Source organism: Embiotoca jacksoni, unplaced genomic scaffold (assembly GCF_022577435.1).
Source record: "Embiotoca jacksoni isolate LCO1_2020_lvr unplaced genomic scaffold, fEmbJac1.0.p SCAF_54, whole genome shotgun sequence".
Classification (NCBI taxonomy): Eukaryota; Metazoa; Chordata; class Actinopteri; family Embiotocidae; genus Embiotoca; species Embiotoca jacksoni.
Window position 1 is genome coordinate 575,001 of NW_027185408.1, and position 17,500 is coordinate 592,500.

At 44.0% G+C, this 17,500-nt stretch overlaps 1 protein-coding gene across 2 annotated transcripts in view; it reads left to right on the top strand.

The window, feature by feature from the left end:
- The first annotated feature begins 2,210 nt into the window (after positions 1–2,210).
- The window catches only part of adgrg6 (adhesion G protein-coupled receptor G6), a 58,661-nt gene continuing 43,371 nt past the window's right edge, over positions 2,211–17,500 (top strand). For both annotated transcript variants that reach the window (XM_069172566.1, XM_069172567.1), the window contains exons 1-2: positions 2,211–2,531; positions 8,051–8,145. In XM_069172566.1, the coding sequence (XP_069028667.1) occupies positions 2,530–2,531; positions 8,051–8,145 (97 nt within the window). In that variant the 5' untranslated portion in view covers positions 2,211–2,529. The remainder of the gene's footprint in view (positions 2,532–8,050; positions 8,146–17,500) is intronic.

Genomic DNA, 17,500 nt, shown 5'->3' on the forward strand with positions numbered 1-17,500 from the left:
CCACCTGACTGAACGGTAAGTCACGAAATTTACAGGATATTAAAACAACTGGAAAGGCTGCAAAGCTTGCAAAGAAAACACAAACCGGTCGACAGCGAAGTTGAAAACATCTGGATCCCACAAATCGAATAAACTCAGATTTCATTTTGGATTAAAAAGCAGGTTTAGTTGCTTTAAATACTGTCAAAGTGTCCAAACACTGCGTCCACAGAGAAATACACGGCTCGTATTCAGCTGCTGTGCTGGTTGGACTTCCTGTAAGTTTGCGATGTCACCGACCTCTAGTGGCACTCGGTGGTATTGCATCTGAAGGCTCTTCTGCATCGGACCCGTTTTCTTCGAGCCAGAAGCTCCGTGATATTGATCTTTACCTCACGCAGAACAGATTTAAAGCTTTTCCAAATCAAAACTCTTGTTTTCTCTTTAAGGCTTCGCCGTACTTCTTGTTCCGTCCAATGTCGTAAAACAGATTTTTGCTCCGTGTCAGCGTGTCTGCCAGGGACAAAACGTTCTATTAATATTACACACTGTAAATGTTTTGTTTTGTTTTTTTAAGAGGAGCTGAAATCTTCCGCTCGAGGCTGAAAACCTCCTGTTCTGCTGCTGCGTATAAAACCTGCAGGAGGCGGAGATTTTCAAGATTTGTATTAAAAGTTCAAATAAGTTTGTTTGACTTGAAACTTTAATTTGACCTAAAGTGACTCCATCTCCACGGGAACAGAGTCAACGACTAAAATACTTATTAATAAGATTAGATTACACACATTACTGCTTATACTGTTTGAAATTTCAGATTTTATTCATTGCCTCAGAAAAGGAGCTTTTGGGTTCGAACCATAAACTGTATAAAAATGTTCGTCGCCTCCGGCTCCATAGACTCCCATTCAACTTCTCTCATCAAATCCAAAGTGAATAAAATGTGTCCATCAGTTATCTCGGTGTTGTTAGCTAAAGTCACTCCTTCTTATTAGTTTTCTGGAGGTCCATCTGAAAATAATCCCTCATTCATTAGAAAAGAAGATTCAAGAAGACCAAACTAACCGAGTTAAAATCCTTTAATAGGATCCGTTCAGGAACGTCCGGTGGAGCCTGAAGAAGTCGGGAACTGCTGGTTTCGTACTCGAGGCAGCAGGACGTTAACGTTCAAACGTGACTCCCGTCTGCATGTTTTTAATGTTTGGCTCCGCCCCTCAAACTCACCGAACCAGGTCACGATGGAGACATTCTGCAAAATGCAAATCTCTGCAGCCTCTGGACGTTCTTATCGGGCAGGAAGATCAGCAGAGTGACGTTTCGAAGGCAAATGAGACGCACGGTCAGAATGGGAGTTTAATGTCACTTGTTTCTTCAGTGACGCAGAACAGATAAATTCACCCTCCTGAAACAACTCGGTCACAGGAAACAGACGCTGGATCTCCTCCCGTCAGCTTTATTATTCATCAGGACATTTTGTGACAGCAGCTCTTATTCTTTATCTTTAAATTAACATTAGTAAGATTTTGCAGCTGGACGGATGTTTCACCGTCAGTCGGCCGGATACTGCACGACTTAGGTTACAAATTAAAAGCCCTTGTTTCAAATTAAAAGCCCTTCACCGTTTCACACTCGATCCAGCCATCAGACAGGTTTTGACAGTCTCGTTTTATTTTTACAAGCATCTATCCGTTCTTCCATTTCTTTCCGCTAATCCGATTTAAGTAAAGTTTTTTTCTTTAAATAGTCCAAACAGACACAGAATGTTTTTTTTTTATAGAAAATGTAAACAAATATATATTTAAAAAAAACCCTGTATTTGTTTGTTTCTGTTTGTATGAAATGCTCAGTTTTATGAATCATCTCAGCGGTTCTGCTAAACTGTAAAAATTAACATTAATAGGCTACAAGTAAAGTGAGATCATTTGGATTTCACAATAAAAGCCTAAAAGTGTCCTCTCTGGGTACATTCAAATACATGGAGATAATATTTTGCTATGGTTCATTATTATACACTAGATCTATGTATATACATATTCTTAGAAATAAATTGAAACTAACGTTCTTGGTTTTACTTTAGCTGTCTGTTTTTCTGTCGGTGAAAACTGGGGGGCGGGTTCGACTGCTTTTATTTTGAAAATTTGGCCCTGCATCTGCCCGGCTACGTTTATTTTGCTAACCTGACCGGAAGTGCATGACATTGTCTCATTGATTCCAGCTTGAGTCCTAAACCTCACGCTGAGTCTCTCCGCTGCTTTTCTCTCAGTGAAGCTTCATCACCGCCGGGGAGTCCGGATCAGGAAAGCGAACCGACCCGGAGCAGAGAGCGGCTCTCCCCCCCCCTACCTCACCCTGCCTCACCCCGCGTCTCTCTGCGTACCTCTCCCCTCCAGACTTTGGAGACTTTTACGCGTCGGCGCGGCGCATTCTGGATTTTGCCCGATTTGGAGTCTCCAAACTTTTTAGCGGGGGAAAAAAGTTGAGCCGAACAGAAAGAAAAGTTCCTGAGAGGGAGAATGATCCTGCGGGGGGACCAGCTGCCGCTCCAGTGACCACATGTGAGTCCTCCAAAACATTTAATGTGCCAGATTTAATCTCATGATGATGATGATGGAGCTTCTTTTAGCGCCTGATTCATCTCCATTCAGGAGGGTCTTTAGTTTCCAGCTGTTGGTTTCTTCTTTAAATCTGATTTCAACTTCTAAAATGCTTCACTGTGATTTTGAATGCGCGTGAAACTCCTTCCCGTTGCTCCGTTTTCAACCATCAAACTGCTGAATTGAACGAACATGGACAGAAGTCCCTGTTGGACATGAACTTCTTCGGAGCAGAGCGCGCGGGTCCTCTCCTCTCTCTACGCCCTGCGCGCGCTCACACCTCCTGTAATCGATCAGTTTTCTGATCGAACTTTTCACTTTGATCGATGATTAATGAGGAGAAATCAGAGCAACAGAAATGAAGCTTTCCTTGTTTGTTTTTGTACTTTTCCAGCTGCAGAGCTGAAGTGTCTTCTGGAAAAATGAACACAGAAAAAAAAAAAATCCGTTTTCCATGATGCTGTTGGCTGCAGAGATTTAACTGAAGCTGCGTGTTTAGAGACAGAACAGAAGGAATATTAGAAAGTAAAATGATCTGATGAACCTTTTTTATGAATTATTACAGAAACATCGCAAGTGAAGTTTAGAAACCATCAAATCCTAAACAGCTTTTCTTTAATTAATAAACGAGCCACTTGTGTTTTTCAGCAGTTTAACTACAGTATGGAAGTGAAAATCCTCCTTTTAGTATTTTATTTGAGTTAAATAACATCGTTATGTTAATTATTTTTATTATTAATTCATCTGTCAGATATTTGATTTGATTAATCGATCAGTTATTTGCCAGTAAAACCACAAACTGACGTGTTCAGATGTTTGTTTTCATGCAAAATATTCAGTTTACTCTCATTTAAAAACGGTTAGATTAACCTGCTGCTGATCAACCGATCAACCAATCAACCCATCGATTAATCAAATTAAAACTTTTACAATCTTTATTGCAGTTAGTGCAGTTTAAATGTGCATGTTTCTGAGTTGTGGACGATGTAATATGTTAATATGTTAAAATGTTATTATATCAATATGTTATTATATCAATATGTTAATATGTTATTATATCAATATGTTATTATATCAATATGTTAATATATCAATATGTTATTATATCAATATGTTAATATATCAATATGTTATTATATCAATATATTATTATATCAATATATTAATATATCAATGTTATTATATCAATATGTTAATATGTTATTATATCAATATGTTATTATATCAATATGTTAATATATCAATATGTTATTATATCAATATGTTAATACATCAATATGTTATTATATCAATATGTTATTATATCAATATATTATTATATCAATATATTAATATATCAATGTTATTATATCAATATGTTATTATTTCAATATGTTAATATATCAATATGTTATTATTTCAATATGCTATTATATCAATATGTTATTATTTCAATATGTTAATATATCAATATGTTATTATTTCAATATGTTAATATATCAATATGTTATTATTTCAATATGTTAATATAATCAATATGTTATTATTTCAATATGTTGACATGTTAATATATCAATATGTTATTATTTCAATATGTTAATATAATCAATGTTATTATTTCAAGATGTTAATATATCAATATGTTATTATTTCAATATGTTAATATGTTAATATATCAATATGTTATTATTTCAATATGTTAATATATCAATATGTTATTATTTCAATATGTTAATATATCAATATGTTATTATTTCAAGATGTTAACATGTTAATATGAAGAGCAGACGGAGTGTAAACATCCGTGTTGACATCACATGTTGCACGTTCGGTTCGGTTGTGGCTCTGAAGTGGTTTCTGATCTCCGGGCAGGTTGTTGGTCGGTAAACGGATATTTACAGGTTCAGTCTTTAGTCTTCCTCCAACTCTGAACAATTTCTGTTTTTTCCAGCGTTGGCTGAAGACGAACCACGTTTTGGTTCTGAAAGGACAAAACAGATATTTAAATACCAATAATTCACCACAAACGTCCCTGTAAGTGTAGAAAAGTGTCCTCCAGCATGTTAAACTGTTGGACCCCCCACCCCCCTACCCCCACCCCCATCCTGAAGTTGTTCTTATCGAGGTCCGACTTTATGAAAGGAGGTGTTGTTGAAGGTGCGGCCGCTCGCTGCCAGCTCTTACACAACCTGCTGCCGATACGTCGCGAAAACACGCCGCCGGTCACCGAAAGGTGGACGTGGTTCCTTTAAACAGAGACGGGAGGGAACAGGAAGTGTGTGTGTGGGGTGGCGGGGGGGGGGGGGGGGTTACCTGCTCCTCAGGTGATCCCTGATACACAACGATGGTTTCCAGGAGGAAGTGACACAAAAACAAAGGCAGCCGCTCGACTCGTGAAGCAAAAACAACGATATCAAGATGTCGAATAAGAGAGGGCGGAGTCAGAGGTGGAACACAAAGAACTGCATGATGGGGGATTTGTATGTTGTTTTGGGCTCAAGTGGGGCTGTAGTTATGGACATAGTTAGCCTAGCTTAGCATAAAACTGGAATCACAAAAAAAAGACATCCAACGAGTTCTTTGTTGAACTTTAACATCCAGGAACCGAAACGATCTATCACAAGAAGCTATCGTAGTGCATTAGCTTGCTTAGCATGCTAACTAGCCAGCTAGCTGGGTGAGTTTTTGTGTATTTGTGAGTGACAGATGTTCGAGGTTATTCAACTACTTTAAGCTCTTTAAGGGTCTCGTTGACGGCAACAAAGTCACTGAGAATTACTACGAACTTCGCAGCTCTGCGCACCGTTTTAGCTGCTTGTTGTGGTTTTGCGGCTCAGCGCTGAACAGCTGATCGACGCAGTGGAGCATTCAGGGAGCTGGTGGAGACCAAAACAGAGCTCAAAGGAGAGCGGTTGTTAGACGGAAACAACAACACATCATGTGCTCCGCCCCCTGGTGGCCACTTTGCAACTTTAAAATCATCTTTGTGCCTCTGAGACTCCAGTAGTTGGAGTCCATTGTTCTGTTTGAGTGTTTCAGAGGGTGGAGACGAGCCGCTTCGTGTAAATACGTCTTCACATAATCGTCAGATTTACGGTGTGCGACGGGAACTTGGCTGCGGGTCTGAAACCAGACGTCCGCCGACGTCGAGAGATTCTTTGGATTCTGCGGAGACACTCGGGCGCTGCCACGAAAATTTAAGAGCCCCGGATCTGTCCGCCCTCAGAGACCAGACAACAGAACCGGAGGACGAGGTTTCAGCATCACGCCGACGCAGCAGAATAAATACGCAGAGAAATCATGAATCTCTGAGATTAAGATCAGCAGCGAAACAAAGTGCTCCTCAGAGACAAATGATTCTTCTAGTTCTGTTCGGACAAACAAGTGATTATCGTTAGATCAAATTAAATCTGTCCATCGCAGTTTAACGAGGTCCAGGAGACGTTTCCACATCTGCTGTATCGGTCCAACCGGCCGTCCATAAAGTCACGTAATAACAACACATAGTAACTATTTCATTTGAGAAATATTTGTCTGTAAAGTATCTGTCAATTGTGACGGGACACAAACCGTCCTGCGTGGAAAGGTAAAGGCGGTTCAACTAGATTCTTCAAGAAAAACAACGGAATTAAAAATCAACGTCCTTCCAGAAAAAATAAAAAACATAGTTTTTGATCTCTTTCGGCCGTCAGTTCAGTGATCGTACGCCGTCTCTTTAAGGCCTACACATCGTAACACACACATCGTAACACACACGTCGTAACGCACACGTACGTCGTAACGCACACAACGTAACACATCGTAACGCACACGTCGTAACGCACACGTCGTAACGCACACGTACGTCGTAACGCACACATCGTAACGCACACAATGTAACGCACACAACGTAACACATCGTAACGCACACAATGTAACGCACACAACGTAACACATCGTAACGCACATCATAACGCACACAACGTAACACATCGTAATGCACACATCGTAACGCACACATCGTAACGCACACGTCGTAACGCACACGTCGTAACACATCGTAACGCACACATCGTAACGCACACATCGTAACGCACACGTCGTAACGCACACAACGTAACACATCGTAACGCACACGTCGTAACGCACACAACGTAACACATCGTAACGCACACAACGTAACGCACACAACGTAACGCACACAACGTAACGCACACAACGTAACGCACACAACGTAACGCACACAACGTAACGCACACGTCGTAACGCACACAACGTAACGCACACAACGTAACGCACACGTCGTAACGCACACAACGTAACGCACACAACGTAACGCACACGTCGTAACGCACACAATGTAACGCACACAACGTAACACATCATAACGCACACATCGTAACGCACACGTCGTAACGCACACAACGTAACGTACACAAAGTAAAACACACAACGTAACGCACACATCGTAACACACACATCGTAACGCGCACATCATAACGCACACATCGTAACGCACACGTCGTAACACACACATTGTAATTCGAAGCAGGACGGTGTTGCAGCTGCTTTCCTTACTCGGCGTTTTTAGCTGATTTAAAACTAAAGAGTTTATTGAACCTCTGAAGACGGACGTGAGAGTGAAAGTTTCTTCCTCTGACAGAGAATCTGTCCGCCGTGGTGTCAAACCCTCCATAAAATGTCTGACACCCCCCCCCCCATCAACCTCCCCCGCCGCATGAATCGCCGCCTTTATGCGCTCGTGTCCGCGGCCTCGGCTCCTGACCTCGCTTCGCTTGTCGTTGACGGAGGCGGAAAACAAGGAAACAAGGAGACAAGGAAACAAAATGCACGAGTTGACAAAGAGGCGAGTTTTCTTTAATGTCAGGAGCCGCATGAATTTTCTGCAGTGGACACGACGAAATTAAAACCGAGCTCTGTTCTGTCCACGTTAAATATTTATGACGCTCACGCTGCGTTTCTCTACATCACAAGTTCACTACCAAAAGTTTTAATTAAAAGTTCAGAGACTTTCTCGTCTCTTCGTACCTTCTCCACCTTCTGATGTTTTCATTTCACTCCGACACACGTTCAATAATTCATCTGCGGAGACGGTGAACGTGTTTGAAAAGAAAAGTCATTCATTAGAAAAGAAGATTCAAGAAGACCTGTTTTTGGGGGCGTGTCTGTTTGATTGACAGGCCTGTGGTGCAGTCAGGTTACAGCTATCGGTGGGCGGGACGTAGTATCGTCAGGTTTCCAATCAGATCAGTCAGATCCACCGCTGGCTCCTCCCCCAGCTCGTCCAAATATGGTCACTTCCTGCTCCATACCACTCCGAAATAGCAAAGATGGAGAGGGACAGTGATTTGATTGGCTGTCTGGGGGAACACGGTACTGGAAAAAAAAGCGCTCCACCTTTAAATCTGCTTATTTTCAGCAGCAGTTTGGTTGGCGAGGCGTTCAATGACCTGTCCGACGTTTCATGTTCTTTACCAGTTTCCTCCCTCTGCTTCTTTCAGGGAGTCCTGTACAGGAGGAGGAGGAGGAGGAGGAAGGTGGGGGCTCCGTCAGGTCGTCCCCGTCCTCCTGCTGTGGACGATTCTGACCAGACACGGTAGGAAACACCAGCAGTTGGACGTTGGTCTTCGTTTGCTCTCACAGCTGTCGACGAGTCGGCGGTTTCATTTTTCCTGAAACTTTAAATGGACCAAAAATACAAATCTCTGTATCCGCCTCGATCCGTAAAATGAACAGTAAAAAGAAAAAGGAGGCGATTTGGAACAAGTACACTTCTTGTTAGATTACACACACACACACACACACACACACACACACACACACACACACACACACACACACACACACACACACACACACACTGCGGGCTGTCAGAGCTACAAACAACCCGCTGACAGACGATCTGAATGTTTCCTGGATGATAAACAGCTGTGAGAGCAACGAAAACCAAACTGTCAAAATAAAAGACCTTCGGACCAATCAGACGTCCCCGTTTCAGTCTGATGTCTCAGTCATTGTAATTCATGTTTGACGTTTTTGTTGCCTTCATTCATGTCCTCCATGTTGTTTTCCTGCTCTGTTTCCCACGTTGCATCTCTGCCTGCGTTTGGTTTTTCAAACTAACAGTGTTTTCATGCATCTTCTTTGGTTCCTCATACTTTCCTGCCTCGACGTCTTCGTGTTTTCCATCTGCTTTATTCTCTAATCGCTGCTTTTATTTTGAAAATCACGCTGCCACGCTTCGATCCATTTTGTCAGAACTTCATCGTCTCACATCCACGAGCAGCTTTTCCCCGAACGGTTGTGTGACCGCCGTGTTTACACGCCAGTTTTTCCAGATCGCCGTCGGGTTGAACATGTGTGTGTGTGAAGCATCGTCTGTTGCCGTGGCAACAACCTTTGTGTTCTATCAGAATCAGAGTTATTAGGCAAATTCATTCAAAGGCTTCATGACAGCTGACTGGTTTTAAACTGGTCTTTGATGTTTTTGGATTTGGCCTGAACTGGTTTCAGTCCCAGTTTTGCTTCGAGATCAACTTTGGACTCTATTCTTTAGCGTTAGCGGAGGGGGAGGTGTCCACATGTCCACATGTCCATATGTCCATATGTCCATATGTCCATATTCGATTCATTCTTCCGTTAACTGATCCGTCATTTGTGCGTTTGCTTGTTTCTCCGTCTGCACTGGAGTTTTTTTTCTTCAGTTCTCTGAATCTCCTGGTAGAGCACGGATCCCCGTCCACGCGTTTCTGATTGGCTGCAGAGGTGTAGCCGGGCGACGCCCACAAACTGCTCGGGTTCAGATCTGCTGGTTTCATGTCAACAGGAAGTGTTGTTGGAAGCAGAGCATCTTCTCACGCATTCGTTGCAATTCGTTTTTTTGTTTGTTCTAACTTTTGTTCTTCCGAGTAGAAACACGTTGGTATCGATGGCGAGTTGCGCACTGATTTTTTTTTTATTTTTTTTTATCAATATTAATCAGCAGGTAATTATTCCATCTATATTTCACGTTTCGGAGACGCTAGTAGAAATTATTCTGCGGTTGCCGTGACGACGCCTGAACAGGACACACGGCCGCATCGGGTCGGCTCGGAAAGTTTACGAGGAGCAAAAAGCTGCCAAGAAATTCAGAAAAAAAATAAAAGCTCATCGAGATTCATGAGAACAAGTTCAGTTCTGCTGAACTGAAGTAGAGCATGACCACACACACACACACACACACACACACACACACACACACACACACACACACACACACACACACACACACACAGAGAAATGTAATATTCAGTGTTTCATTAAAGTTTTAAGGTTTTGACGGGAGCTGCCTTCCTCCCAACGTTATCCCGACAAAAGTATGTGGACGCCGGGTGAAAACTTCGGGCTCACGGTCGGTGCCGGACGAGGTGGAGGTCAGTTTCTTCCACGTTAAAAACGTCGGAGGAGACGCGTCCACACACACTTCTGCTCGTATCGGGTTTTTTCTGAGGTCCTGAGAAGAAAAGACGCCGACGGCAGACGGACCTTTTGACTGTTGATATTTTCCACATCGATTCACAACGCCGATCATTAAGTTGAAAAATTAAAATTCTTAAGTGAAAAGGAGAGACAGATGGTGGAGAGAGGACGAGGAGGGAGGAGAGAGTGTGTGTGTGTGTGTGTGTGTGTGTGTGTGTGTGTGTGTGTGTGTGTGTGTGTGTGTGTGTGTGTGTGCTGTGGTTTAGTACTGCTGGGAACTTTACGAGTGTGTGTGAACCGCTCGGTTTGGCCTGAGGCTGCTGGTAGGGGATGGAAAATACATTAAACACACACACACACACACACACACACACACACACACACACACACACACACACACGGAGAGGTTGGCGGTGGATGCCGTGTTCCCGGTGACACGCGTGTGCGCCGGTGACCGGGAGATGAAGTGCCAGTCCGAGCAGTTGGAGAGTCTCGGAGACGTTTGAGCTGAACGACGTCGAAAAAGTTCACGGAAAGTTCACAAACTGCAACTTTTAACGGCCCAAAAACAAACAAAAAAAACCACCTGATTTAAATGCGACGCTGCGACGCATCGCTGCCAGCAGTCCTCTGAGCTGGTTTACTACAAAATAACCAAACTCAAGTTCACAAACAACAACAACAACCTGCTGACAAAGCTAATAAAAAAACAGCTGATTTAGCTAAAAAAACCAGCTAAACTTAAGTTGACGAACAGCTGATGACGTTAACAATCCTCAGCGTGAGGAACACAAATGTCCCAGAATGAATGATTTTTACCTCAGAGTTATTGATGCTGAGATTTTGACCCGTTTTCGGTCCAAACAGGAAACTTGTTCTGGTGGCGACCCGCCGACGAGCTCCGATCGGATTCCTCGTTTTGGGCGTAGCGCTCTTATAATGAAATATCATCTATCAGCAGCCATAATTCATAACTCCTTAAGCTCATCCTTTAACAAGACTCCTACTTCATCTTAATTATGGTTTATTTGGGATTCCAGACGACGAGGAATCAGTGTAAACCTCAACAATTTTCCACAAGAGCTTTTTAATCCAACGGGATGAAGACTGCGTTCAGACGTCGAACCAGATCACGCAGAGAAAAGAAGAAACAACACAGAATATGAAAACCGAATTAGAAGATTTTGTTGGGTTCGGGTCGTGTTCGTGTGTTTTCACGTGACGTTCGGTCGTTTTCGTAGTCGTGTATCTGGAAGTTTGGAAGCTTCGGTCTCTCTGAGGGAGATTTTTTTTTCCTTTCAGGTTTTCGGAGAGCGACTGTCATCAGCTGATGATTAAAAATCACATCTGAGGCGCCTCATTCTCACGATGAAGTGATGTTTTATGCGGTCCCAGCGGTCCTCTTCTTCCTCCTCCTCCTCCTCCTCCTCCTCCTCCTCCTCCAGAGACTCGGTCCATACGGGCGTGTTCTGGTTCTGAGGACCATCCGGACCGCTGGACAAAACGCACACAAAATATCTGGTTACAGAAATGAGATGATTTCACTTAAATGTTTCGTCACGCACAAACAAGGCATCGCTCTGTCCTCGATGCCCCCCTCCCCCCTCCCAAACCACCCCCCCCTCCCAAACCATCCCCCCCCCCCTCCTCCTCCTCCTCCCCTCAGATGCCACTCTCGATTATCTCCTAGTGACAGACGAGAGGATGAGGAGAGGGTGGAGCAGAAACACCTGGAGGAGTGAGTCAGCACTCACCTGCAGCGAGAAAGACTCGTTTCATCTCTAATTATTGAGCTGGATCTTAATATAAATGTCACGGTGTTGCGTTCAGGTGCACCGAAGCATTAGTGATGTCACCATGGAAACCTGAAACTGACGCAGAGAAACGTCCGATTTTTGGGGAACAGAGCATGTTGAACACGCCTGCTTTACAGCCAAGTGTTCCTGAGCCCGTGCAGTAATTTCCGCTGATTCTTGAAAATGTTCTGTTCCCCAAAAATCGGACGTTTCTCTGCTCCGGTTTCAGGTTTCCCGGTGAAACCACGAATGTTATCGTACCCGCGGTCACGTCAACGTGAGGAACTCGGAGATGTTGATCAGGAGACTTCCGTCTCTACAAACTACTTCAGCCAACGACATGACGGCCGTGAGAGGAGAGACGTTCTGGTAGCTGCAATAGAAACCTTCATCAGGTGATCCTCACACCAGTTTTGCTTCGAGCTTGAGTTGATCTGGTTTCTGTCGTGCAGTCGGATCATGACGAGTCTAATACTGGTGTAAAAACCTGCAGCTAGTTTTATCTCTTAGAAAATACCCCCGACGAGCATCTTGAAGAAACCGTTGAGGTTTTTTTCTTCCTCACGTAAGAGCTCCTCGAATCTTTCACAAACCTCCAAGATCCGACGGCTTCGGCGTTCTTTACGTTTCGGAGGCGGTTGCACCTTTATTTGGTCGCGGCGGCGGATGAAACCGCCGGCGGGAGGGGAAGGAGAGGAAAAGCAAAGAGGAGGGATCGGGAAAGAAAGCAGCGCAGTGATAACAACAAAGAGGAATGAGAAGAGAGGAATGTAAGAGGTGAAAAGAGAGAAGGGCAGGTTGATGGAAGCCGACTAATCTGCAGGATTAGTGTCGGGGAAAAGACTGAGGAGGCCGAGGCGAGTGTTTGCAGAAGAATATAAGTTGAAGTATCGGTGAAACGCCAGCAGCACATCAACAGATGAAGGTTTTACAGATATGATCAAAAAAAAGAAAAAAAAAAAAAAGGGACAAAGTTTCCGTATTTTAAAAACTTTTTTGTAGCTTTTCCCTCCTCGGCTTTTGTTTCCTGGCACGTCTTTATCGCACTTCCTTATTTCAGGGGTCAGATGAAAGGTTGCTCGTGTTTTTTGTAAGAGCGGTTTGACCTTTGTACTCCTACTTACTGTGTTTGCAGAATATAATCCCACTGTTTGACTCGTTGGAAGTTTTCTGCCGATAAAAGCAGCCGCAAATCCTTCAAACTCCGACTGTAAAATGTAGATATGAGGCCGCAGACTGGAGGTTCAAATGTTCGTAGTCTCGAGGTCTGGATTCTCGTTACCGCTGGTCAACGTGGTCGGCACGGGAAGTACCATCGAACGTCCGGACACCCTGTTTGCATCGAGGGCGGACCAATCATCAAGCAGTGGGCGTGGCTAAATACGATGACGTTGATGTCAAGCGTTTATTTCTTTAACTATAGTTCCAATGATTGCGGAAACGGTTGAGTTAAATGAAGTGATGTCATTGGAGCAAGAATTGAAGTCCGAGAAGTCTGAACGGTTGTTTACCGACACGGTGTCGGACTCACGTTGGGGGAGGAGCTCTGTTGTTTGTAGATTGGTTGGTTTCACCCACATACTGTTTCTAAAAGAGTTCGTAGCTTCAGGTCTGTAAAATGGTTCTGATCCAGAAGTGTCTTCAGCTGCAATACCAGCGAGTGCCACTAGAGGTCGGCTCCAAAAAGCCTCCGGCTCCATAGACTCCCATTCAACTTCTCTCATCAAATCCAAAGTGAATAAAATGTGTCCATCAGTTATCTCGGTGTTGTTAGCTAAAGTCACTCCTTCTTCTTAGTTTTCTGGAGGTCCATCTGAAAATAATCCCTCATTCATTAGAAAAGAAGATTCAAGAAGACCTGTTTTTGGGGGCGTGTCTGTTTGATTGACAGGCCTGTGGTGCAGTCAGGTTACAGCTATCGGTGGGCGGGACGTAATATCGTCAGGTTTCCAATCAGATCGGTCAGATCCACCGCTGGCTCCTCCCCCAGCTCTTCCAAATATGGTCACTTCCTGCTCCAAACCGCTGCGAACTATCAAGATGGTGACGGACAGAATCTGAACTGGAGGATTCATAACGTTCACAAACCGACGTGGTGACATCACTGCTGGTTGCTGGTTGGTTTCAGCATACAATGTACATTATGTGGTGGTCAGTGCTGATTGGTTAAAGGTTGCCTCAGTAGATTTAAGATTTGCCGGAGGTCGACTCTCGGTAGGATGCAACAACTGGAAACAATCCTCAATTTAAAGTGGTCAGACCGAACTGTGTCCTCTAACCTGCAACCAACTGCTGCTTTGTTTCTCTGAACTCCAACCAGGAGTTGGATGTCGCCGTGTCGGGACTTTACAGGTTATTGTTGTTCTTCTCTGCTGAAAGAGTTGAAACCCAACAAGCTGGGTCGGTACCAAACAAGCCGAGCGGAGTGCTAATTAAATTAATCTGTGCCCACTTCGTCCGAGGTTTGTGTCTGGAAATCGGCCCTGAAATGAATAAAAAACCTTCTCTCCTTTTTGGATGATTGCTTGCTTCTCTTCAGAAGCCGCAGAGCCAGAACGGCAGCCAGCCTCCACTTCTCCCACATCAACGGCGGGGGGGGAAACAAAAGGCCTTTTGTCTGCCGTCTCCGTCACACGCAGTAAATGAACAGTAGTTTGGGTTGTAGTCCGACAGAGAGCCGTGCCCACGAGTCCACGAGTCGCTGCTCCTCCGTGTTCGTTGTGGGAAAACCGCTGCAGGAAGCGGCGGCGGCTTCACGTCATCGGCGTTTCCGCAGCTTCTGCCGGACGACGTGTGCAGGACGGGACGGGGCGGCATCCCAACCGACCCGCGGGAATCTGGAAGCGCAGCTCGGCGGAAGCTCGGATTTCCAAACAAACCGTCACGTCGTTGTTATTCTCAGTCAACCGTCCAAATGTTTAGACGCCGAAAACAGTTGGTTCCCCTTCGTTGTGAAACTTCGTAACCCTTTAAAGGCTGGATGAGACGACCGGAGGTCACCGAGCTCGTGAATACGTCTAAAACGGTTTCAGTTTATTGCCACTTGTCTGTCGTTCCCTCGCTCGTTTCTAAACATCACAAAACGCTTCGCTTCTTCCATTTTGTAAAACAAAGTTAGTGAATCAGTTCAGCGAATCGCTTCGGTTTCCATTGAGCGAAGTGTCAGACATGTCGATATGTGTCCCTTCTAAGCCCCGCCCCCACCTGAAAACCAGGAAGCATTTCGTCTCCCCGCGGCCCGAAGCCCTGAAGAGACGCACGGAGCTTGAACTGAACTTTTTCAGTTTGTGTCGGTTGTTGAAGTGAACGGTGATTTTGTTGAGGTTATTTTGTCGCTACGGTAACGACGGCCACCTCGAGGCGTACTTACAGCCACGCGACAAACTCGTTTGTTTCCCCGGAGACGTGTTTCTTCTGGTAGTTGAAGTCGTGTCGGAGAGCTTCGGAGACGTTCGCAGCAACGATCCAATTTTTTTTCTCTTTGAAAACAAACGTTTGAAAACGAGAGCGGTCGGTCGTCTTTAAGCATCGGAGGAACATTTGTATTTTGATAATTCATATTTAAGTAAGGAGGTTTTGGTTTTCACATCATCTTTTGGTTAAGTTTGTAATTTAGACTCATCATCAGCTAAAATAAATAATAAACGTAGATAATGATCACGAATGTATTGATTAGTTGCAGCACGTCGAAAACACCTTTATTTACTGTAAACTGCAGCTCTGCAGTGTGTGATTATAAAAGATGGACTGAGAGGCGTCTGTCAGAACACACACACACACACACACACACACACACACACACACACACACACACACACACATGTCTTTCTGTAGCTGTGAGGACACTCCCTGTTCTGACCTTAAATCTGATTCCGACCATAAAACCAAGTCTTTACTCTCAGGAGTTATTTTCTTTTTTAACACATTCAGATCGAGGTCTGAACCGATCAAATTCAAGTTAAATCCACTTAAATACCCTTTTCAATTTGGACCAATCAATGAAGGGGACGAAAGCGCCTGCAGACAAGTTTTTAAAGGACCAAAACGTCCTCACAGTTCTGGTTAAATCTGACTTCAACCCAACCCAAATCTTCACCCTGAAATATATTGATTTACATCATGCAAGTGAGTCGTTGTGCCCCGAGTCCCCACAACGTCTGTGTACCAGAATTTACGTCCCCACAACGTGAGTAATACAAACACACACAGAAGCTCATAAACCAGCAGGCCATCTCAGCAGCCTGATCTCACCTCTCACTGAACAGAACAGCCATGCGCACACACACACACACACACACACACACACACACACACACACACACACACACACACACACACACACACACACACACACACACACAGTATACAACCTGAATCAGTGTTTGTCGAGTTGCCTGTGCTCACTGGTTGTTTATTCGTACGTAGTTTTATTGAAACACACGAATGAATCATCTGAAGTCTTTCTGAAGCCCCGCCCCCTCAAGTTATGTTGTTATTCTGTACATTAATGTTTCATGACAGAGAAACATTTCTCAAAAACCTCTTCTTTGTTAAATATGTATTACACATGTCGGGTGGATGCTTGAATTCTTTTTTTTGTTTTATTACCTTTATTATTCACGCTGCACAGTTTTATTGATTGAAAAGGAGTCTCACTTCTGTCCGTCTGCATCCAGATTGTCTTCATGACATCACAGGAAGTAGAATCCACGTCTCTCGTAGGGGACGAAGCTTCTGAGAGGACGAAGTGTCTCGTTCAGGTCGTAATCAAATGGAGAAAAAAAAGAGACTTCAAAGATACAAAATGGTTCATTATGAAGCTCCTGTCATCTGTAACACACACACACACACAAACTCACTAACGCACACACACACACACACAAACTCACTCACGCACACACACACACACACAAACAAACTCACTCACGCACACACACACACACACACACACACACACACACACTCAGGCACACACACTCAGCAGTAATTGGTCTCGGTGTCTGTTCCACATTATCTCCGTTAGTTGGACCTCTGGGACATCATCTGTCCGTCCCTCGTGTCTCCTCCCACCAAGTTTCCTTCCTGTCTTCAACTCCTTTTTAGATCTGATCTATAATGTCTCAACTTTTCTTTCCTAAATATATTCCTTATTTCCTTTCCTTCTGTTTCCTTCCTTTTTCCTTTCCCAACCCTCTTCCTCGTCTCCTCTTCTTCTTCACCCAGAACGTTTCCCAGAGTCGACTTTCTGTCTATAAATAAAAGTTAATGAGCATTTTATTTGCTTCTAATTTGTATTTCTTCAGTAAAATCTGCAGCTAATTTGCGGCTTCATCACATTTCCTGTAATCAAATTTCATTTCATTCAGTTTTTTTTCTTCCTGTAATCCAGTTAACAGGCTGAGATTTAAAACCACAGACAGAAACACTCCACTCCATACTGCCGGGTCCGTAGAGTATTATCGTCGCCGTGGTAACATCCTCCGCCCCGCCGCTGTCAAAACCAGCCATCTAAATGTAAATGTGTGTGTCGGCGTTCGTCCTCCCGTCGTTACACGGCGACCGAGACGTCGGCAGGAAACAGTTCCTGCTCTCTCCTCTTCAACGGGAGGAAGAGGAGGAAGAGGAAGAGGAGGAGGAGGAGACTAAGGAACAACATGTCAGTGAAATGCATTTAGCAGCAGAACTTCCTGTTTTAAT